Raw genomic sequence first — 25,426 nt, 5'->3', positions numbered from 1 at the left:
GACTGTTAATGAGTTTCTTTTTGGAGTGATGAAAATATTCTAAAATTGATTAAGTGGTGGTTTCACAGTCCTGTGCCTATACTGAAAAGCATTGCTTTGTGCATCTTAAATGAGTAAGTGTATGGTGTGTGAATTGTCTCTCAGTAAAGCTGCTGTTAAACAAAACAAGATCATATTGCATAATTAGTGTCACATAGAGTTCCATTGATAATTTTAGACTCATGGACTGAAATGCAGCTCAGAGTTTTAAGTGACTTGCTCCGATGCATCCAGCTAGTGATCGCAGAGCCAGACTTCTTGAACATCAGGCCAGTTGCTTCTGTGTTGTGATAGTTACAGGAAGTTTGACCCCCAACAGACCATAAAAATCACACAGCGAATGTTATTGGTTTGGTTGGGTCACAGTGGCTTATATGACAGATAGGCCACTGAGGTTGACAGTAGGAGTTTAATTCTTCATGTAAGGTTCAGTGGCAGAAGGCAAGGATTAGGGGATACACAGAGGAGCCGGGCTGGTGTAAGTTCTTCCTCTTCTCTTTCAAGGTTGTTGTGGTCCTTGGGCCTTCATATCCAGCCAGCAGACGGGGGAGGGGAGACTGGGGGCCCAGCCTTGGGAGGCTTTTCTGGAGCATGACTCAGGGCGAAGCACACCATTTCCTCTCACGTTCTGTGCCCCCAGCACAGCCGCTCAGCCCCACACTGATACCTTGGGGCTGGGAGATGCAGCCCCTGGCCAGCAGCCACCTCCAGCTCTCCTAGACCCTGCGATGAACCATTTGGTACCCGTGCTCCAAGTTCTCTTCCCATACGCTTTTGAAAAGGAGATCCAAAGGATATTCAGCCCACACGATGACCGTGTTCTAGTTTAGAAGTTGGCATCTCAGAGTCCTACTTCCTTAACATTGCTTTAATACCATGAGGGCAGTGTTAAGGAGCCAGGCTGTTCTAGAAGAATGGTCTTGCTCTCAGTCAATGTGTATTGATCATATACTGACTAATAATAAGTTTCCAGGCAGTGTATTATGAGGAGACCCTTTGAGATCCTGTCTGGGCTTGCCTGAGTTCTCCAAGAGGTGACTCCATGTGGATGGGCTCAAAGCTTCCCAAAGCCCACACGAATTTGCAACAGCACCCTCAAGGCGCACTGCCCAGGCCGCTTATCAGTTACTGTTGTGAGGTTAGGTGACTGACAGGGAGTTCTAAAAGAATAAATGTAACCCCAGGGCATTTGCTCAACTTTGACGGTGAATATGCTCTCCCCTGACCTTACACTGAAGAGTGACAGTGTGTGCATCTCCACACCTGCGCCCTGACTCTGACTCTGGAAGGAGACTGGGATATCCTGTTATCACTTTTATTTTACACAAGGCTGTGGGACTGCGCTCTTCTGTTTGGTGAGTCGTGAGAGTTAAAAGTTGGAATTAGAACAGCTTTTGGATGTCTTTCCATTAGAAGCTGTATGGCCTGGGCTGTTCTGAGCCTCTGATTAGCATCTGCAAATGGTGGTCCTAACAGCACCTTTCCTTCTGGGGTGACTTTGAGGATTAAATTATAATCCCCATGAAGTATTAAATCCAGGTTCTAGAACAAAATAGTGCTTAATAAACACTGTCAGCACTGATGATGGCAGCGTCTTCTTTTGACTCTCCAGATAGTGAAAAGGACATAGCTCCGTGGATGCCTGATGTTGCAAAAATGGAACGTTTACAGGTCTTTGGCCATTCCCTAAAAGATTTTGTGATGTAACTGTGATGCTTGGAAAACTTTTCGTAAGCAGTCAGAATCTTTTATGTCATGACAATCTGTTGGGTACCCACTGTCTGGAACCATATTTCCAGGACAAAGAGATTATAGAAAGGAAGAAGAGGTGGCCTTTGTCTTCGAGCCCTTCATGATGTCTTAAACTTTAACAGTGACTACCTCTTAAGTAGGCTATAGTTAACCTAAGTTTTTGTAAGAATTAGTGTTTTGAGCCAACTGCACACATATTCTAATACAGACAAAAATTAATGTAATTATCATTTAAAAAAGACGCAAGTATAAAATATCACACTTCCGAGCTGTTTTTATTTTAGCCTCCTGCTCCTTGGTCCCACATGTCAGTGTATCTCCCCGCACTTCTGTGACAAATTGTCAGTTTCTCTCTCCCCAACCCTTGACACATCTACCCTCAATTATGGGATTATTATAAAGCAATTACATATTGTCATTCAAAAAACAATTTCTTAAATTTTTGCAAGGTAAGTATTTGAAAACAGATTGTGGCTTTTTTCTTTTTTCCCTTTTGAAAACAGATTGTATTTTAACATTATTTCATGTGTGCTGTAATTGGTAGGTTGTTTAGATTAGAGACTTGGTCTAGTGCAGTGGCTTTTAACTTGACCAGATTTTTACCAAAAGACAATGTTGTTATTAATTTCTTGTTGAAAATGTATCAAGCCTGCGGTACTCTTACTTGAGTTCACTGGAAGCAAGGCTTGTATAACCAAGTAACCCTCGCTCGCCTTGTGTATGATACGTGAAAGCCATGTTCATCATCTTGTTTTGTGGTTCCTTGTTCTCCCAGTCTCCCCAGTCCCCCTAAGATGTTCAAGCAGGGAGGGACCCTAAATCCCATCCTTCCCACCTCCAGCACCTTTAGCAGAAGAGAAAACTGAGGCCCAGAGAGGCTGGGGGACGTGCCTGGGGTCACAAGATGGGCGAGGGGCTGAGTCCTGGTGCCGAGGGCTCCCTCCACATGGGGCCTCTCTCCCTGGCTGGTGATGTTCTCTTTTCTTTGATCCCCTCCTCACCCCCTTTCTGAGCTGTCACCTAGTCTTGTTACCATTTTCTTGAAATGTCTCTGGGTTTCGTCCCTTGCCACCTGTTCCTGTCTAACCCAGCCCCTCAGCAACTCGTGACGGGAAAGGCCTGACAGAGCGCTTTGTCTTTGGGGCAGTCATCACACAAGACTGATTTTCCCTCTTTAGCTCTGTCAGCCTGTCAATCCTCTGCTGTGAAGCTGTCAAGAGCCCCCTGCTTCTTGTAGCAACAAGTACCATCCCGTCTCCTCCTGGGCTTCGTCCTCTGGAGCCTGACTTCCCTGTGTATCTCGGCCTTGTTCCCGTTCTCCCCATAAACCCCAAAGGCCCAAAGCCATCTCTGGCTTTGCCCTGTGAGTCAGCCATGTTTCCCTTATGGCTTTAGTCTGTCCTGCTCCCCCAGCCTTTCCAAATACTCCCTTTTTCTAGACCAAATCCAGGCCCCACCACCTTCTCATTGTTTTCCCCATTGCTCCAGCGATAACCCCGTGACCCTCCTTCCTTCCCAAACCTTTACTTCGTACACACTAACACATGGCACTGGGCACGACAGCCTTCCTCACGCGGCCCTCTGGGTTTTCCTTGCCCTGGTGTTGCCTTCTCAATTATATTTAATGCTCTTTGAAGTCAGGGCTTATGTTTGTTTTTCTCATATACTCCGTGTTTTATTTTGCCTAATAAGTGGTCAGTAAATAGTCCTTGCTGATTAGGGACCCTTTGAGCTTCTAAAAGGTACCCAGAGCTACAAGCAAGTCAGGCGTGTTACAGCATTTGCTGCTTGGATCAGGATCAGTTGTTAACACTGCAGAACAGCGCTCCACGGACTGCCAGGTGTTGGCAGGATCAGCCGCGTTCGTGTCAGTGACCCTCCAAGGGGAGTGGCTGTATGGGAGTGGTGCGCACACTAATGCTGATGATCTGGTGGTGGGTCAGTGGCACGGAGGTGAGAGCTTGCACTCCTGCCTCTTGGGGCGTAGAGTAGGTAGAGTTCCCCGAGATGGATAGGAACAGCAGTGTCCTCTTAACCCAGGCAGTCTCAGCACACCTGCATGAAATGTGAACTGGCCTAGCTCCCCTCCCCCTGTGTGTCCTTGAGCCGGTAATGAACTTGGTGCTCTCCGTTCCCCAATACCGGCACAGTGTCCGAAGATTTAATCTGATCTTTTTCTGAAATACTTTTCCAGAACCCAGTAAATAACTTCCCGAAAAGGTAAGCATGTTGTAATAAGTTCCTGGTATTGGAAAACAGGAATGTCTCTTATTTAATGAAGACTGTGTCTGCTTTCTGAATTTTGATGTCCCTTTCCCATGCCTTCCTACCTTTCCTGGTAGTCATTTCCAGAGTGAGGCAACTGCAGATTTTGCCGCACCCTGGACCATGCTCTCCCCCCAGCCTAACCCCTCCAAGAATGTCCTCCACTAAGGGCTCATAAACTTGGAGCTGTGTTTTCCGTAACGTCAGCAAGATGAATTCCACACATACAAAAATGGGCTGGCTTTTTTCCTCTTTGGCACAAAAGAGAATTGGCAGAGACTCAGACAAAGGTGAATTGACGAGCTCTGGCGCGGTGGTGGGTTCAGTGCCTCTGGGCTTGCAGTCCCCCAGTGCATCTCTGTTCCGAATCCTTGTCCCACCCAGAAAGTCCTCTCTTCCCTAAAGATGTTTCGGGTCCTTCTCCCTTTGTTAATGCCTCCATCACAGGTAGTGAGATACCGCAGCTCCTCATTTATAGAAAGTTACCCAACTGGAGTCACTTCAAGGTTTTTTTCATTTCTTTAGGTGGATGGAAGTCTGCTTAGTTGAAGAACTGCCACCAACCACTGAACTGGAAGAAGGGCTCCGGAATGGAGTTTACCTTGCCAAGTTAGCCAAGTTCTTTGCACCCAAAATGGTATCGGAGAAAAAGATCTATGATGTGGAACAAACACGTTATAAGGTAAGTGAGATCTAATTGGTTTGGGCTTCCAGCTTAAAGTGAAAGCTCAGTATTTCCTGTCCTTTCCTTTCTTCTAGTGTTTCTATAGAACTTTGTTGGGGGTAGGGTCGGGGGTATCCTTGGTCTTTGAAGCCTGTTAATAATCATTCCTGAGGCAGCAGCAGTTTTAAAAGCAAAGCATTTTTCTGTTTCTGGGCTGAGGCTGAGGGACCTCTGATTTGTGGGGCTTCCCATCCCCCATCCCCATTATTCCTTCATGGAGGTTATTTTATTAGTGCCAGTAAATGTAAAAGAGGGGGCCCTCTCCCCTTCCTTTTTTCACCACCAGCACAGTTTATTACCCCTTTGTTTTCATCAAGGAAGAAAGTACCCACTGGGGCTTGAACTTGTGGCCCTAAAGAGTTAGGGCCAATGTGATTTAAAAAAAAGAGAAAAGAAAAATAAAGAGAAGTACTAACACCGAATAGTCAAGAACTCCTTTCCATTTGGTGTTTAAAACAAAATATGACTAATCTTGTTTGCAACTAGTTTCAAGAATCATTTCATGGCTAATTTGGGAAGGCATATGGGGGAGCAGACCCAACCAAAATAAACACCCATCTTGTATTAATTTGAGAAATTATGATATTTTACAAATACATGTTTATTTACAGAGGAAGTGATACATCCATGATTTGCTTCCAAATAATTGAGAGGAGGGTGGACAGATGATTCAAGACTTAATTATGAGCTCATAATCACTGAGATTAGATGATGGGTACAAATGAGTTCATTACACTATTTCGTCTGCTTTTCCATGTTTGAAATTTTCCATTAAAAAGCGAAGGAGGAAAAGGTAAACACCAACCTAAAAAGTCCCTTCCTTATGGGGGTCTTCAAAAGGGAATTTTAAAATGCGTACTGTTGCCTCCTGGAATATCTGATCTCTTGTCCATTTCAGACCAGGGATTTTAAAACTTCTCTGAAAGTTGATTCTTTATTTTCTTAATATATTGTATTTGGTTTTTTTATATCAGTATTTTTTATCTGCAGATTTTCAAGTATCCTTAAAAGTTTTTTTAAGGACAACGTTAAGTATAGTTGAAAATGGAATAATTTTCCATTTGCTGCATGAGTCACACTACCCTTCAATTGTTACTGAGACAAATTTATCTTTAAAATATGTATATTGAATTCAGAGCAAATGTTTGAGTAATTATTTAGGCTAACAGTAGACAAAATGAATTGACATCTTTTTTGATGAGTCTCTTTTTATGATCTAGTCTAAAAGGTAACTGAGCGAAATTTTCTGCCTTGAATAATGTTATGAATAAAAGTATTTGCATATGTTAAAATAAGTTTGAGTTTATTAAGTCCTGTGTTTCTTCACTCTAGGAGTTTCTCCCTGGAGTGAATTTCAGCCTTTTGCAAAATCTCAGTGACACAAATGACTTAGCAAGCCAAAATTTGTTTTGTTTTGTGTTGTTTTTTAATTTTGAGACTTATTTCAAAAGTGTTGAAGAGCACAGAAAAAATTATTTGTATCCCTATGTCACAAAATAAATTGACATTTGTCTACACTTTAGAGCACGGTTTTTCTTTTATTTTCATTGCTTCTGTAATGGTTGTTGTCTAGGTCTGCGAGCACTAACAGCTGTGTAGACTTGATGATAGGGTTAAAGTGTAGTTGACTCCAGCCCTCCTCAAAAAGGAATTGTGGGTATTTTGTTTTGATGTTGTGGACAGTGAGAATCAGACCAGAAAGACAGACCTTCAGGGAAGGCGAAGCTCAGAGCAGAGGGTGGGCTAATTCTTTCCCCTCCTGGCACATGATATACCTTGAATATAGGTGTCTCTTTTCAGTTCAGCTGTGGACCCCTCATGGCAATTTCAACAGGTACAATTTTCTCCTGGCATCGGAGATCCTATTATTTGAAGAAATAGCTGCTTCTCTTTGGAATGGAGATGGGGGAAGGATTTCCAATCTCTTGTTACAAAATAAGATAACCGTAGAGTCTAGGCAGATGATGACACCGCTGAGCAAAACGTGGTGAGAGGGGGAAGTGTTCTGTATTGCCGTCCCCCATCCCATCAGGCCCCAGCTGGGGTGCATGAAGGAAAGGCTGCTGGGAGAGGGCTGGAAAGAAGGGAGGTGGCAGGTGGAGGGGGGCTGATGCCAGCTGTGATGTGGGAGAAGACACGGGACAAATGGGAACCACCCCTCTGTTAATTCACTGGAGAAAAGAGGCTTTTCTTTTTTTTTTTTCCTTTTTTCTTTTCTTTTATTAAATCCCTGAAAGCGACTCCTCATGTCCTAGAATGGGAATTTTTTACCAATGTGCCATGTAAATCATAAATTTTTATTTTAAGGCCATTTCATTTCTTTCACAGAAATGAAAGGAGGCAAATAGCAGTGGACGGGAGACTTAGCTTCCAGTTCTTGTTTTCTCCGGGGCTAAAGCCCGTCACGTGGTCCTTCCCAGAGAGCACTAAATCTCGGGACTGCGGCAAAGATGCAGAAACCCAAGGGAACGCTCGCTAACCTGGGCCCCCCTCTTGATGTGCCATCTGGAAACCACGAGTCCAGTGAGCCTGGCTTGTGCTGCAGGGTTAGCCTGGGCTGCAGCCGTGAAATGCGACCCGCCTGTTAGGCAGTGTGTCCCCGAGGGGAGAGCTCTGGCCCAAATCTCAGGGCCTCAGTGTTGGTGCTGATGGCTTTGAGTTAACCAGATGGGAGCTTCCGTGCTGCTCCTCTTTGTCTGCCAGCTTCTGCCCAGCCCTGGTCCCTCATTGATTTAGGGTTAGGAAGATGCCCTCAATGTGAGAGTTAGGCCTTCCAATGATGCATACTCTTCCCCTGACCATCTCTACCTCCCGCTCCAGGGTTGCACTGCATGCTCATGCTATGTGTGCTGTGGTACCTAACAGTGTCCCTTGTGGACACACCACAGCATGCTATGATGAGTGTGTTGTCAGGAAGGCAAGAACTGTGCGTGTCTCCTCAGCCGTATACCTGGTGAATGGTTTACAGTGGGTGCTAGAGAAATAGCTGTCGGTGAAGGAATGAAAGACAGTCGTTTCTAGTGAGTCACAGGGCTCTCTTTCTTGTCTTCTGTGCTTTATTTGATACTGATTCAAGGTACTTCGAGACTGAGACTCTTCCTCTAAATGTGATGCTGAAAATTCCTCTGGGACCACCTCATGAGTGTAAAACTGTGAACTTTTGGGCCCCACCCTAGACTACTGAGTCAGGCAGGATCTTAGCCAGTGACCCAGGAAGCTGCACTCTTAATAATCGCCCCAGGTGATTTTTCTCTTATATAGTACGAAGGTTGGAAAAGTGTTGTGCTGATAGACAGGTAGACATTGATATAATAAATTTTAATAAAGTTATAAGGAAAGAAGATAAAGTTGTACTAAGATAGAAATACAAACAGGGTAGAACTAACTTCTCCACACAGTGCTTACCAGCACCTACCATGTGCCAGCAGCCACTGTTCGGGGCAATAAAGGCAGAGTGGGGAGCAGGGTGCACGTGATTTCGTGGCACTTACAGTTGAGGAGACAGACTGAGTGAAGCAGACAGTTGGGAATTGTGATAAGTGTATAAAGGACACAATTAAAGCCAGTGTGATTGACAGATAGCAGTGGGCTTCTCTGAGGAGGCGCTTACTCTGAGGCTGGAAGAATGAGAAGAAACTCATCCATGTGCAGAGTTAACAGAGGGGAGAGGGGAGGATGGTCCAGAGAGAAGGGGCTCATTTGTGAGAGGCTCAAGGAAGAAAAGAGCTTGGCCAGGTTGAGTGGCTGAAAGGCTCTGGTGAGGGACAGTGGTGAGAAATGTGACTGGGGGGAGCAGAGACAGATGACTCAGTCACACAGGGAGGACCTAATTATGGCAGGGAGCCGTTGATTGTTGACAGAGGCATCGTGGTACAGTTTGTGCTTTAGAAAGATTGCTGCCGCTGTGTGGAGAATACGTTGGAAGGGGATGAAGGTGGAGGCAGAGTGCAAAGAGGAAATTAGTCCAGGTGACGGGTGACAATGGCCTGCAGAGACAAGAAGAGAATGGATTCAAGAGAGAAAATGAAGAGGGAATCCTGGAAAGGGACAGGAAATGGGTAGAGAGCAGTGAAGAGAAGATGACTGGTGGACAGTGGGGGACAAGCCAGAAGAGTGTGGTCCTTTCTAAAGAGGGCGGGGTGGCGAAGAAGCCTGGGAGGTTTCCATGGTGGGGTTTGAAGGATGAATGTTCCCAAGCCAACTCGGATGACCAGGAGAAAGAGGAGAAGAAGCAAGGGCATTCCTTGTAGAGGACTCAGCCTGAGGAAGTTCAAAGACCAAAAACACTGTCGTTCCAGACAGTGCATTGGCAGTGGGAGACTTAAAATGAACAGTTGATGAGTTTTTGGGTGAGCCTGAGATGGGGAAGGCCTATACATAGTGGTTAGTAGTATGAGCTGTGGAACCAGAACACTCTGGCTTCAGCACTCACTGCCTCTGTGAGCTTCAGTTTCTTCCGAGGTGAAGTGGGAAAGTAGTTAAGAGTATCACCCTTTACAGAGATACTGCGAGGAACAAATGAGATCATCTCTGCACGGCGCTTGGCAGAGGGAAGCACACTGTAAGTGTTAGAGATGCGGTTTGTTCTGAGGCTCTGGAAGCAGTAAATTGACCAGGGTATTTGGGCTTGGAATCGGGGAATCCTACAAGCTAGTCTTAACCCTGAGCTCAACAAGTTAGGTCCACTCCAGTGTCTTGAATACTTGAGCCCTCACTTTCCTCGTCTATAAGACAAGCAAATTAAAATAATTATTGGCTTTAAACTACCTCATAGTTCTAAAACGCTTTATCTTAATATGTAAGAATTTACCATCCAAAGAAGACTTCCATAATACCTCATCTATTCAATTTAAACTACAATAATCTTGTTTGCTGGTGCTGGAATAGCTCAGCAGTAGAAAATCAGCATATAGTTTCTAATCTAATACTTGAAAGAAATTAGATAAATGGACAGTAACAGCCTTCGGCTAAGTATGACTATGGTCTACCATCCAGTCTAATACATTAATAATATTTAGTATAGGACTGGTAAAAAAAAATTAACAAGCTAAAAATGGTTATAATGGACTAAGATTATTTTAAGCCTGTTTAGAAGATCAATTTTGTTCTAATTGAAGTAAACCTCGTAGATTGGAGCTGTGACTGTAATTCGCTCACTGAACATATGCAGATGTGGACCAAAGCATTCTGAAGTCAGCATTCCTCAAGTGTTTAAAACGGATAGTTTGAAATCTGCCGATTCATTTACCATAGAAATAACAACCAAGATAACTTCCCTTTTCTTCAGTGCTTCTTGCATGAAGCGCTAAACATTTTTTTCTGACCTTAAAGGTGAATAAAAGTTTCAAGCCCAGTCTTACAGCATAATAATTATAATGGCTAATGTTTATTGATTTATTTGGTGCACTTTGCAACAAAGTGCTCTATGTATATCTCCATTTAATCTCTGCAACTCAAAGAAGTATACAATTTCCACTTTGTGGTTGAGGAGATTTATAACTTTGCTGGGGTTACCTAGCTAAATGAAACCACTGAATGGATGGGCTTTTTTTGTTACATAATTTGGATTGTCGAAGGTGACCAGCCAAAAGATCCCCAGAAACCCATCTGGGGGCAATCAAAATCGCATTTATTTAAACTCATTGTGCCGAGAAAAAGTGCATACCCACGGAGCTATGAGGAAGAGAAAACAGGAATTGAGTGTAGATTTGACCTTGTATTGAGTGATTCTAATAAGGATTTAGGGAAGCAAGGACCAGTTATCTTTGGGGCGTTGTCATGAAGCAGGATCATTTTGGTGTCTTGGTAATTTTTATCCAGGAGGTGAGAATATTGAATAGGAACTAAATTGTCTTCAGTCAAGAAATAACTCACCCATCTTGGGTTGGAAGAGGGGACATTGAGTTACTTTGTGGTGTCGAGGGTCCTCTTTGTCCTGATGTGGTTGGGGATTGCCTCTGTTTTGTCCCTCGATGGTCACAGAGTGTCCACATCTGAAAATTGTGTTCTGCAGAAGTTGTGATGCCAAGTTACCCTCAGACACTACTGCCCGGCTGTTAACTGTCTGGGCTGTCTCTTCATCGCCTTCTGTCCTTCCTATTTCCACTCCTCTCCCCCACCCTCTAGTTACTTCATAGTAATTAGCTAATTTCTTCCCTCTGATGAATAATCCCATGACCACTGGGTCCTGTGTTCTTCCCTGGGGAGTGTTAGCACAGGGGATGTTTTCAGATCCAGAGGGACCTAGTGTTGAATCCCAGCTCAGCCCCTTAACAGCTGTTTGACTTTAAGCAAATCACTTCATCTTTTTGGCCAGGTTTACCCTCATCTCTTAAAAAAAAAAAAATGGGAATGGTAATTACCTTGCAGGATATTTTGAAAATCAGAGATAATTTATGTAAAGTGCTTGACACACACAGATCAATCTCAATAAATAGTGGCCACTATCAAAAACGTGTAGATATTTGTCAGATATTAGTTTGCTTATACTTTATTCTAACAACAACAAAAATACGTTTTGTTACATCAGCTGTTCGTTTGTAGAAGGTTGCAGAAGATGGGAAGGGCTGGACTTGCTGAATGTGATGATCTACCACCGGATGTTAGTTATGTGAAGATGCTTGCTGTAGTTACTTTTTTGGACATTTATTAAAAAAGAAAAATGAAATAGCATTGTGGTACACATTTAACTAATTAAATATATAAGATCATTTTAAAGCTCTCAATGGTTCAGACTTCATGGGACAGTGACAAGGATACTGTATTTACAGACTGTGCAGGAAATAGCGGCTGGCTGATGAGGCTTGTAGGGCAGGGATAGCATAGCCTGTTTTAATTCTATGGGTAGATAAAGGTCTTATAAAAAGTATTTCCGCTGAAGGCTTACTTCTTGTCTAAGGCTGCGATGAGGATTAAATTGTGGAAGGAATAAACACTAAAATTAGCTCTGAATCGTGGAGTGTTTTTTGTTTTCATTTTGTGTTTTTCTACATTTTTTAGGCTTTTTACAGAAATCATACTATATTCATGGTCAGAAAAAATGTTTTGTCAGAACCAGAAACCACACAAAATGGCACTTAGTCCTCTAAAAATCCTATTTTCCTGAAGTCACTAGGCTTCTCAGCCATGGTTTCCCCCGTCTTGGCACCGTGTGCACACCTGCTCATGCATGTGCACACATGTCCCGTAAAACGTCGTAAGATGTCCTAGTAAATGGTCTTTGAGATTCCAGCTCAGACTTACCTCAAGCATGTGAATTCTGGAAACTGGTCCATCCCACATGGTTGGAGTGACTCTGAGATAGTCTGGTCTGCTTCATCATGTCTCTGGCAGATTTATGTGAGCTTTAATAACGGTATTCTAGGAGAAATACAATTGAAAGCATCGTACTGATGAAAAAAGTTAGTACTGTTTTGACTCACTTTTTGTGTGTTCGCTTCTTTCCATCTCCCACCCCACTAACCGCCACCCATCCGCACATTAGAAGTCCGGCCTTCATTTTCGACACACAGATAACACGGTCCAGTGGTTAAGAGCGATGGAGTCTATTGGTCTACCCAAGGTAAGCTGAACTGGGAAGACAGAAGGGGAAGTGCAAACACCTTATTGTGGAAAGTGATTTAGCAGACTGAACTTTATTAAAGCAACAGATGTCCTTACTGCCCCAGGAATGAGAAACGTGAGAACAGAAATATGGAAAGCCTATTCAAAGTAATATATGGCCAGAATTCAGAATGAAGTCTGTGTAGGGATTGAGAGCAGTCAGGTCAACGTGTGCACAAAGTAAGCAAGGTCAGAACAAGCTCTGGCTGGTAGGTAGTTGATTTAGAATAGCCACCTCCCTTGTTGGTGTTGGTATTCATACTGAGGATTCCATATCTCATTGTATCAGGATATTTTGTATCATTATAAATTATAATTATAAATTTTTTGATAAAGTATTCTAAATCATAGTGTCACTTTAAATTTTCATGGCTAAGTGATTATAACTCTTACTCCTTAAATAGATCTTCCAAATAAAACTCATTCAGCAAACGTTCAGAGCTTGTTAAATTCAAAGAGCATGCACCCTTACACCTCTGAGACACGTAGACAAGTGGAGGAAATGAGGAAATAATTACATGTGGTAGAAATTATAGAACTATCTCTTAAACTTCTTATTCTGAAGTAATTTTAGAATCTCAGGAAGTTGCAACAGTAGTGCATCTTTGTGTAAACTTCATTCAACTTCCTCCGATGGGGAAGCTCATAACTGTAGTATAGCATTAAATTGACATTAATGTGTCAGTGTTAACTAGGCTCCAGACGTTATTCACTGTTCACCATTTCTATATGCATTTATTTGTGTGTGTGTGTGTGGTTTTATGCATGAATAGATTTGAGTGACTTCCACTCAATCAAGATACAGGTACCACAGGGAGGTTGACCTTTATATAGCATCCTTTTCCCAGCCCTGTCCCCTGGCAGCCACTAATCTGTTCTCCATCTCCATAGTTTTGTGATTTTGAACTTTTTGAATAGTATGTACAGCTATTTTAAAGAAATGATTTAAGAATGGTCCAGGGGGTGAGTATAGCTCAGTGGTAGAGTGCATGCTTAGCATGCACAAGGTTCTGGGTTCATTCCCCAGTAACTCCATTTAAAAAAAAAAAAAAGGTGATCCAGCAAGAAGATAGGCTACTGACTTATTTAGACTTGTTGTTCTTATTAATCCAGGTTTGCAATTTAAAATACCCCAATTTAGTGTGTAACACAGGAAACAATATTCAATATCATGGAATAATCTATAATGGAAAATAATCGGAAAAAAAATGAGTAACTGAATCACTTAGCTGTACACCTGAAACTAACACAATACTGTAAATCAATTATACTTCAACTTGAAAAAAAAATGATACTACCAAATGCTGGTGAGAATTTGCAGCTACTGGAATTATCGTATATTGCTGGTTGGCCTATAAAATGATAAAATCACTGTGGAACAAAACACCCTCCAACAAAAACAAAGGATTCTTTAATGTAAAGGTAAATTATGAATGCCAGTTTTTAATATATTTGTGCTCATATCTGTTTTAACTCAGTTCATTTTATCTTGCAGTAGTCAGTGCTGAACTGTTTTATTTTGCCTTTTTTTTCCCTTCTAAACTGCTGAGAACGTTGAGTGCTATTCCCTGCTGGGCAATAGTTATAAAACAGAATTCACTTCTAAGTTGCCATTTAGCAAGTACTGATGGGCTGAGTGGTAAACAGATTAATAAAGAAAGTAATATATAAATATAAATAACGTAAAATGATAAATTAATAAAGAAGTTCACATGCTATTTTTCTGTATTTTTCTATTTTAAGATATGTTAAATTAGGATAATTTTATTATGTTTGAAAGGTTTGATTTAAACCTTCTCAAATTGTGTGTCTGTTGGGCCATATTTATTTTGATTATAAGCCAAACAAGTGATCCGTGTAACAGTTTCTGTTTTAATACCAATGTTTATTATGAAGTTGGTGATACATTACATTGCTGGGATGAGAAAACAGCAGTGGACTGAATTGACTTAGATGTATTAATTAATTCCATCATGTATCAATATGAAGTGCCTGCTCTGTGTTCAGCATCATGTTAGGCACTGGGGTTACGAAGTTGAAGAAAACATCTTAGTGAACTATAAATTGATCCCATCTCCTTGATAATAGAAGACACATTCATAATGATTTTCCAGGAGACATATCAATGTAAAAGGCTTCCGTTTAAAGAGGAGAAGGGGAGTTACAGTCATCCCCTGTATATGTAATAGAACTTTAAATCTCGTCACATTTCTTCTGAATTAGGAATCCTCTTCTCATTGAAACTTTAACAGCAAATGGGTTAAAAGCGAGTTAGAAAGACCTTTGAAATTTCATAAGCTACAGACATGTAAGTCCTCAGTGAGTATACATTTGTAGCTCAAGAAACTTTGCTTTTCTCGTTTCTTAGCTTTTCTCAATGTCCAGGAGAAAATTGTGCTTGAGTATCAACTACTACCATATGGTCCATGATTTAATTTTAGTTTTTGTATCAAATTTTATAAAATACTTACCAAAAGCAAGTAATTCCAATATGCTTATCTTAATCTTAGAAGCTTTGATCCTAATTATTCATTTTTGGTGCCCTATCTAAAATCTGTTTCTTATTAGGGTTTTAGTTTCAAACTCAAGAATAGTATAAGTATGTATTAAAAGCTTTAGTGTCCAGACTTTTCAGCCTACTAACTCCATACATAGATTTTTATCCAAAAGAGGTAATCAGGTGCTCAGAGAATGCAAGCATGTTTATGGCAGTGACTCATAATAGGGACAAAACTGGGCAAAATGTTCAACCATGGAGAACTGATTAAATTATGGTTTGAAAATATGAAAGAATCATATATATCCATTATAAATAATGTTCTTGTAGACAAATGGAAGGGATGGGAAACAGTTCAGTTCTATTAAATGTTTTAAACAGGTTGACAATATATACAATTTGGTTTTCAAGTACACACATACATAAACATAAAAAATCAGAGACATACAGGAAAAAGGCTGGAAGAAAATATACCAAAATATTAATAGTGACAGTCTGGAGGTAGGATTATAGGTATTTTTCTTTCATACTTTATCTACTTTACAGATTTTATTTACTGAAAACGGATGTTTTTTTCTGCTTAAAGTAATACATGTGTATGTGTGTATACACACGTTTGTAGAACTGTGTAGCCAAGTTCTTAACAATATAATAAAATACTATCAAAGGGACACCCTTCTCAGGCCCGGGGACCTCGGGGCAGTCACAGGAGTGATTCTGATACAGAAAGCAAAGCCTACACAAACTCAAGCCTTGTGGAGTGAAACTGCCACCCAGCCCTGTGGACAAAGCCTTCTTGAAGTGACTGACTTTGACCCCCCTACTCTTCTGAGCCACTAGGAGGCGCTGGCAGGCAGGGGACCAGATGCAGTGACTGGTCCACAGGGAGAACAGGATAAGGTACAACGGAGTTTCCTTTTCATCAGTGTAAGGTCGTTTGAGAGAGTTAAAGTAATAGTGAAAAGCAACGTATGATAAACAGATTTTTCCCTTTTGTTTTCCAGATATTTTACCCAGAAACAACAGATGTCTATGACCGGAAAAACATACCAAGGATGATATATTGTATTCATGCACTGAGGTAGGAAAAAAAATACAACTAAAAATCTAGGAAGTAAATTTACACAAAATCACAATTTCAGTTTTAAAAGGGGCCTCTTAAGTTTGTTTGTTTTTAACAATCTGAAGAACTTTTTCTTAGATTGAGTTGTTCTAAATTTACTGGTATAAAATTAAAATAATTGCCCCATAAAAACAAATCCTTGAACTTGAAAAATATTTTTTAACCTAATTTAAAATCGAAAACCAGAAAATGAATGAAAGACTTATAAGTGTAATAACCAGAAAATGTCAACTGAAATTTCCAGGATTCTAATAGGAATGTGCGTCCATAGTCTTGAGTTATAATCTGCTTTACAAATATAACCAAAGTAGATCAAATGTGCAGCTTTAATGGACATAATTTTGTTTTTGATACTCAGGATTATTAACGTGGCTCACTTCTTAGCATAGACTAATACATTCACTATAAAAAGTCTTTTGACTTTTTGTTCCTTAGAACTTACACTATAAGTTTAAAGAAGCCTAGAAGTTGCCTTAAATAAATCAAATCAAGATACATTCATTGTTGTAAAGCGATTGTTTGATATCTTAATTTTTTTTAATGTTGAAATTCTACTAGCTCACAGATCTTTTTTTTGCCTTATTGGCCTAGAAGAAATGTGATTTTTAGATGATAACAAAAATGATTCTAAAAATCCAGCTTATGGCTGTTGTCTTGCGTGCAAACAGGTAATAGCTGGAAGACTTCACATCTAATTAAATTTTAATTTCTTTTAGAACATCTGCTTTGTGTTTATATCACTAGCAATGATTTTTGTGGGCAGTCTTCAGCCTAGAGGTTTCTATTAACTTCCTCCTGGCTTTTTTCCTCTCCACAGGTTTTTATAATAATTCATTGTAATGCTGGCTTACTGAAGAAGAATTTTGATTATATCAGATAACTTGACCCCCCCACCCTGTCAGTATTTACGAGGTTTCTTTGGATGATGACAGTTGTTAGAAATACAGAGCAAATGTAGGTGCCTATTCTGTGACTTCTTTTTATTCTAGTAATTTAGATCAACTGGGGAACAAAACCACTTCTGTGCCTGCCCCCTCATATGTTGTTATTGTATCATTATTTCAGCAGGTTTTCTAAAAGCCTTTGGTGCACAAGTGCTCATTTTGAGGAATATTATCAAATGTGTTGACCAACATTGGTTCTCAAATAATTTTCAGTGCTTAGAATGATTCTTAGCACTTTGTGACCTGCTAAGTGAGCCATTAGTTCATCAGTATCACATCCATGCATCAGAGTGCTATTCTCCAAATCTGGAGCCTGCTCCTGGGTATCTTGTATAAGCTTAAATCGACTGCCTTAAGTGGACACCTGGGGTGTTCACATTAAGCAGTTTATGAAGAAGTGGTGCACTAAGTTCCTTTCTGGTGATGTCACTGTTCTAGAGACGTTATGCAGAACTGCCCTGAGGCATTCAAATGTAAGCTAGCTGTAGTTTTAACAAAGGCTTGAATAGCTCAGTAAACAAAGAGACAGCTTCTTGCTTATCACTGCCCATTGTGTGAAAATGTTGGTGTGGTATTTTCTCGGACTGTCCAGATTCCTGCTGAGTGTCCTTCACTAGATCTGACCTTCAGTAGGACCTTTCAAAGTAGGATCTTGAAAAACAATATTGACCTAATAAACGGTGTTCCCTTGGAGAATCTCCGTCACTTTTCTCGGTTCTTGACTTACTATATGCCTGCTCCTTGATAGAGAGCTGAGAAGTCTCAGGTGTATGTAAAGTTTTTTCTATAAAAAAGTCTTCCCACTATGGTTTAGAATGAGGTCGGTTACTCAAACGAGGCTAATATTCTGCCCACTTGTGCCAGACACGTTTGGAAGCTGGGTAGCAGAGCCCTTTAAAAAGTACAGTGAGTTTGCCCTGGTTGCATGATTAGAAGTGATGCTGAATGTGAACAAATTCGTCCTCAGCTATTATACCCTGGCTGCAGATGCAGCAACGTGGCTGGTGTAGAGAGTGGTCAGTACCTGACAGGGAATGAAGCAGGTCCGAATTTCTGATTATAGGTCAGGAGCCAGCAGGGAGATCCCCCAGGTGCCCAGGCACCGCCTTCCTCCTGCTCCTGCTCCAGCCCGTGGACCTGATTTGATCTACAAAGTTCATCCCTGGCCCTGCCAACGTGTCTTCTGTTCCCTGTCTTCTTGATTTGGGCTTAACAACCTCATTGAGATGCCCTGGGTCCTTGCCCTTTGCTTCTTGCTTGCAGCTACTTTTCCCTTTTCCTGCCAGCCTTGCCTTTTCACATGCTTTCCCACCCTAGGGCCCTGGCACCACTCACCACGCCCTCGGTCAGGTCAGCTGCGTGTTCCCAAGCCCAGACTCCAGCCGACGCTGGCACAGCAGCTCCACAGGGAAGCCTGAGGCTCTGCCTCGTGTACAGACTCACCTCAGGAACGGGTGGCCTCGTGCTGTTTTTCAAAGAAATGCTGATTATCTTTTCATTTTTTAAAATGAAAAATATGCTCCTTGTGGAAAACATTGGAAAATTTGAAACTGAGTCCCCTAAACCGAATTCCTGTGTCACGTTTATGATAACCTCCTTATCCAAACCTCTCTTATTTCCATTCTTGTCCTGCACCTGCTCCCCCTCAAGATTGAGGAGCATCCAAGAAAATTGAGGGGTGTGAAACCAAGTAGGACCCTGTGGGACCTTCCTGGGTACAGAAGCCCCTCCATGTCCCCCATTTCCTTTTAGTATAAAAAAAAAGCTTTCATCTCCTAGGTCTTCTCCCGTTCCAGAGAGCAGGCTCAAGCAGTTAATGATTAGACAGTAGAGACACAGGACCCCTGGTTCCTCCTGAAGGGATGTAGACAGCAATCTGACACACATCTGTGAGTTGGTCTGTAGAAACCAAGACCCCCGCCCAGCTGGAGGTTGATGACTGCGTGCTGACCACAAGCATGTAGACCCCAGACTGGAAGCATAAGGTTGAGGTTCGTGAAATTTCACCTTGTTACCTCACCACCAACCAATCCAAGCTGACCATGCATCCCATGACCCTGCCCCCTAGCCCTGTCTTTAAAAACCCTTGCCTGAAAGCCACTGGGGAATTCAGGCCTTTTGAGCACGAGCCGCTCGTTCTTCTTGCTTGGACCTTGCAATAAGCCTTTCTCTGCTCCAGACTTTGATGTTTCAGTTTATTTGGCCTCCCTGTGTGTCCAGCAGGCACACAAACTTGGGTTCAACAACAAATTGAGAAAGAATATCAAGGGAAAGCTGAAGTGTCCATTATCTCAGCACCAAAGTGACAGTGACGGTAACTATCTTGGTGTTTCAGACTTAAAATGTGTATATGACGTGTTTTCCTTTTGTGGCTTTGTTTGGAATATTTAAAGCCTGTGCAATAAGAACCACTTCAAGAATGAGAGCCTTTCCAATGAGCTACTGCTCCTAATTTTTTTTCCTGTCTGGAGGAAGAGCATTTTTTGCTTGTTTATTGCTCAGTATATTAAGCAACTGTTAATGTTTAGGCATTAGTTATAAAATTAAATTCCTTCAAACAATTAAATTTAGCAGACTAATTTTTTGAACATGCCACATACCTTAAAACACAAACAAAATGCCCAGATACATTATTACAAACTTACCGCACTTAAACCTATTCTAGAAGATCCGCACTACAAGCTTCATTCATTTCTTCATTATTTACTCACTAATTTTGACCCATCCCAGGGCTATAATATTTTGTTACCTACCCAGAGTTCACATAGTTACCAGAAACAGTATCTCCTCAAACCTGCCCAGCTTACAGATCTGGTTTCTGACTAATCAGTTGTCGGTGTCCTGGTGTGGTTTGGGTTTTTTCTAAGATGAGCCTAACCTTGGCCACCGGACATCAGCTGCACTTGATTTGTGAAATCAGCCAAACCTTGTCATTTTTCTGTATATGGTTTTCAAACAGGTTTTTACTTGCCATCCTGTCTCCACCCCCATCACCAGAAACGATGTACTCCCATGGCACACTTGGCCGCTGTCACGCAACTCATCGTCCTGTCGTCATGATGCTTTGGCTTGGTCTGTTAACATTATGAAAAGCGTGTGTATGCCTTTTGAGTATTTCCTTGAAATCAGTTGGGCATTCTGGAGGTGAGGGGTGGACTCTTCCTAATGCTTCTTGGGTTCTTGGGCCGTTTAGCTGATACCACTTCACATTTGTGGATCCTGTCTCGGCTTGACCGTTGAGTGTGGCCGTCAGGGCTGAGCCCGCTTGTCACCTGGCTGTGTCACCGCCTGTGCTCCTCGGCCCTTCCTTACCTTGGGACACTTCCTTGGTTTTCTAGGACTGTTTGGCTCACTCAGAGTTCCTGGTCTTTATTCTTTCTTGTGATATAAATAGTATGAAAACAAGTATATATCTATGCAGGATAGACAGACATAGAAGAAACAAAGCACCTGTATTTTAATGACACTTCCCAATGTTCAAATGAACATATATGTTAGGTGTGTCTTGTTTTATCTCTATATTGCAACTTCCTTTTGGTGTACTTTATCCCATCCTCCTTTGAACTCCAGGCCTTTCTCAGCTCTAACCAAGACTAGTGTCTTCTTTCTCGGTGGACCGGATTGCTGCAGTTTGGTACTGGGGGCTCTTTCCAACCAGCTTCTTTGTCCTTGTAGCACGGCCCTGAAATTTCTTTGAAAAATCCTTGCTTGGTGATCACAACAGGATGTTCCGATCCTGTCCTGATTACTTAAGGCGATTGTTCCCGCTTTAAGGCGTGAAATCAACTACCCTCCAGGGAATCCTTTTAAAGTCATGTGTTTGTTAAGAATTTTTCTAGCTTAACAGATGAGGGTTCTGAATTCTGCATTTCTTCCTGAATAAAATTCATTTGACTGTTAAGATTTTACTACACTGACGACAAGAAGCTAAAGATGTGTCTGTCCTGCAGCCCTGTGCTCAGGCGCAGTGATGATGCCAAAATAGTGCACGTTCAGGGCTTGGATTTATGAAAACGGCTGTCACAGACCCAATTCCGGTTTTCCGGCTGTTCTCAGTACCCTGACTGCTTTGTGAAGAGAGTCTCCTCTCCCAGCTCTCCCGCAAGGTCAGGCAGCTGCTCTGCCAACCTGGTTGCCTTTGAACCTGTTCTTCAGGTTCAAAATTAACTCATGTGTTTTCTTATTTTATACTCCCTTCCCTCAGGACCCTTTTCCTCTTAAGAAACCAATTGATGCCTTATTCCAGATTGATGGCATCTCTGACAGAGAACACCTTTGCATTTATAACTAAGCTTCCTAGAGATATTTCCTTAACCCGAAGGACAGACTGTAATCCGGGGTTCTCAGGAGGGAGATCTAGAGGTGACAGGATTTGAGATTAAGGTGAAGGAGGGCAGTTGCACCTACCATATCTTTCAAAATTCTCTCCACTCTTCGTCCCATCCCTCCTCCCCTTCTTCCTGTCACAAATTAGTATAATGGCTCTACTTTTCTGCCCTACTAAAGTCTAAGCTCTGAGGCTGTGAACCATGTCTTGTCACCTCACACAGCATGTACACCATTGATTCCAATGTGAGATCTCTGGAGTTTGTGTTTTTAACCTTTCAGTTGGTTTAAATGGACTAATATCCTGATGATAAGATTGCCTCAGGATTCCATTTGCTTTTTATTGAAAATGAGGTAGAGAACACTGGATTTGGACATGATATTGATAGCGATGCACGCATCTAAGATGGGAACATAATTTGGTTCTGTAGGTAAAACCATTTCAAACGTAGAGTCAGTAAGGGGAAACAGTAGAAGATTCTTAGTGTTGAAAGTGGGGAAGCCACTGTGGTAGGTTCTTGATAAGTGTTTACATAGAACGTGTATTTAATAGGATAATATAATAAAAAAGAAGATGAACACCTACTTGAACTTTTTTAAAAGATTTTTTAATGTTCTGTTTTTCTCTGAGTTTCATAATTTTCTTTTTTTTTTTTTTAATTGAAATCTAGTCAGTTACAATGTGTCAATTTCTGGTGTACAGCATAATGTCCTAAATACATGCCTGGCACTGTTTCAAGTACTTTACAGATATAATCTCATTTAATTCTCACAGTAATCCCTATTCTGTACGTACTGTTATTAGTCCTATTTTATAGTAAGGCAACTGAGGCACAGAGAGGCTGGCCAAGGTCACACAGCTGGTAAGGGCAGAGCTGGGATCAGAACCAGGCTGTGTGGCACCAGAACCTGCAATGTTACCGAGGCAGCCAGTCACTGGCCTCAGAAAGAAGTCAGATATTTCCATACCACTAAGAAAACTAAAAGAACAGTGGCATCAGACTTGAACTTGAGCACAGGCGTCTAAGCTGTTATAGTTAGGATGTTTCAAGTGAAAAAGCATGGAACTTCAGAACTGGAGGAATCTTGGAAAGTTATTTCAGTCCAGATCCTTCATTTCACAGATGAGGGGACTGAAAGATCAGGTTATGTGACTTGCTCGGTCACATATCGAGCTGTTGCCCGTCTGGGGCGAGGATCCGGGGCTTCTGACTCCAGTTCTGTCTTCTCTCTGGGCAGCCATGAGGCTTTGATTTATAAACATTCGTCTCCCATGTTAGAGCGTAAAATGAACTGCACGTGATGTGATCCAGAGACGCTGAAATGAATTCAGCCTCTGCCTTTTGAGTTTGCATTTCATTACTGTAGCACCTCTTCATGTGCGTATTGAAAGTAGTAGGAAAAACCCAATAGTATTTTTTTTAACTTTCTTTATTACTTCCTGTACTTGAACGAATATTGTTTGTACAAATGGGAGCCTGTAGGGCAGGGAGGCTTTGGCTACCTTAGGGCAACTCCTCTGTAGCCAGCCTCTGTCAGCAACACAAGCTGGCTGTAACTTTTGATGGGATAAAAGGCTAGCTGTTTCACACTGAGTGCTTTCTTAGAGTGGGACATGATGGTGACGTTAATTCCTCAGCTTCCCTGAGAACACGCTCAGCTCAGCTCTTTGTGTTCGCTGTTAGGCACTAAAGATGCTTAATAAATTCAATGTTGAAGAGCTCCAAGAAATTGGTGATTGGACAGGCTTGCTTTTTTTCCCCCCTCTTAAGTCTAAGACTCTAGATTTGCTGTATACTTCAGGTGATGAATGCCCTCATTTGAATTTAAATACTTGGGAAGGAGTGGGCTACTCCTGCTGATTCTTTTCAGCATGGGAATACTGGATAACTACAGTTTCCTAGTAAACGTTTGCACCTTTGAATAATCTGCTTGGAAATATCTCCCACACAGAGATTTGGTATGTAGCTCCCACGCTATGAAAAGTCATCTTTTCAAAGCTAATGGTTTAAACTTCTACGTCAGAGATCAAATCAATGTTGAAAATTGTAGCCAAATAAAAAATAAACATTAGTGTTAAAAAAGAAAACATTTTTGGTGAAAGAATGTTAATGCAAATGAGATTGATAACTGATCGTGACGAGTTTAGGAAAATCTCTGATTTAAGATAAATCTAAATTTGAAGATCATTCTATCCAAAAAGTAACTAACTTCTCAGCACCACCTTGTGGTAGCTTTTAGTTAAACCAGGATGTCTGCTCATCGTGAGGTTAGTATTAGTATTACAGCGTACAGTAAAAGTGAAAAGTATAATCAGAAATAGCCGTCCAATTTCTTTAGTTCCATAGGGAGAAATTAACACTTTTGTTTAGTGTGATTATTTTGGTTCATATTACCAACAAACCTATGTTTTGCGGAAGCCTCCATTACCTTTATTTTAGGGGCAGGGTAGTAGAGAAAACTATTTCTGTGTAGTTGGTAGTCCATAAATAGTATTAAATGAATGACCAGATAAAGGAGATACAATGAAAACAGTTGCTTCAAGATCTTTGAGCACAGTTGTCTTACTCTCATTACAAAACTTACGTGCCATTGTTAACATAATAGGTTTTTTAAAATTATCTGCAATAAGAAAGAATGCCATCCATTAACCAGAAATTTAAGTAACTCGGACAGAAAGCAAACAGAGAGGACTGGATTGACTGAGAAACGAGGCAGAAGAGACCACAGCCCAGAAACCACTGAGAAACTCAGCGGAGCTCAGGGATACTGTGGGGCATGCTCCAAGCAGAGACGGGAAAGGAGAGCCCCGAAGCCAGCATGATGGGGCTTAGACCCGCTAAGCCTTCTGATCCTTGTCTAAAGTAGCAGGTGTAGACGCTGATGGCAGGGTGGCATTCCAGTATCCCAGGTAGCTGATGACTGCAGGAAGGCCCAGGGAGCCCCATCTAAGAAAACAAGACACCAGGTACCTTCCGGGCATCAGCCCCATTGTTCCCCCACCAGGATGGCTCCTGTCATGGGGACCTGCGGTCGACTGTGACAAACAGCAAGTCTCAGACCTTGAGGCGAGCCCCAAATCAGGAAATGCCAGACATTTAAGGGAAACCAACACTATGAAAGAGGAATTAGATTCAACAAACAGAACCAACACCCAAGGAACAAGTGAAAATAATAAAATAATAAATAAGATAAATAATAATAATAATAAATGGTATAAATAAATAATAAAATATGTGCACTCATTCAGTGTATTTAGCAGGTGTTCTTATACATAACAAAACCAAAGATAAAATTTAAAAAGAGGAAAATGGGATATAGAATATAATAGAAAAGAAACTAATAAAATTTAGTTAGCTAAATTTTGGGTGTATAATATGAAAATAAAAGAATATATCTAAAATTCTAGGTTATATCATCATTATATAGGTGGGGAAGTAGAAGTGGAAATATATTAAGGATAATAGGTATTCATTAGCTTAGGCTTTGATGCAAGAATATAAGTTTAAAGTCTGTTAAAACTTTAGCAGAATATTGGTTTAAGTACTACACGTGATAAATACAACAGATTAAATATTGAAATAATTATAGAAAATTTGTTAGAAGACATTTTTATGGGTATTTCCTACTTAAATTTTACTGTCACATTTTCAAACTTTCTCCCACTGAATTATTTTGTAGGGTTTTTTTTTTTTGTCAACTAGTTCAGGTGTATTTTTAATTTAGTTGTAAAAGGGAAGAGGAAAATATGTATCAGTTACCGTGAAAGAACTGAAGTGGTAACAGTGGTACTTTTTTAAACATTTATGGATCTCTTTTCATTTCTTCATGTATGGCTTGATTTTATTTTCCTAGGTTCTTTTGTAGCGTTACCATACCTAGTTGTTTAATTCTATTGAATTTTGTTGTCCCTGTTAATAGAAAGTAGCAGGTGAGTAGGCTGACGTTTTATTTTGTTCCACATGATATAAGCTCCCTTTTAACTGAAATATTTTTCCCATGTAATCGTACAAGAAGTGGTTCATAAAATATCATGGTTTTGGAAATGTTATCATAGTAGTTTTAATTATAATGACTTGTTTGCCATGAACCTTTGGTAGTAAAGTCTTCAGGAGCTGTATAAATAGTTTTATATCCCTGATAATCTCTAAAGA

General features: G+C 41.1%; 1 protein-coding gene across 3 annotated transcripts in view; it reads left to right on the top strand.

The window, feature by feature from the left end:
- Positions 1–25,426, top strand: part of IQGAP2 (IQ motif containing GTPase activating protein 2) — a 262,433-nt gene that overhangs the window by 128,148 nt on the left and 108,859 nt on the right. For all 3 annotated transcript variants that reach the window (XM_072958483.1, XM_072958486.1, XM_072958485.1), the window contains exons 3-5: positions 4,582–4,738; positions 12,264–12,341; positions 15,884–15,960. In XM_072958483.1, the coding sequence (XP_072814584.1) occupies positions 4,582–4,738; positions 12,264–12,341; positions 15,884–15,960 (312 nt within the window). The remainder of the gene's footprint in view (positions 1–4,581; positions 4,739–12,263; positions 12,342–15,883; positions 15,961–25,426) is intronic.

Source organism: Vicugna pacos, chromosome 3, assembly GCF_048564905.1.
Source record: "Vicugna pacos chromosome 3, VicPac4, whole genome shotgun sequence".
NCBI classification, from domain to species: Eukaryota; Metazoa; Chordata; class Mammalia; order Artiodactyla; family Camelidae; genus Vicugna; species Vicugna pacos.
This window is presented reverse-complemented; position numbering and strand designations above follow the sequence as displayed.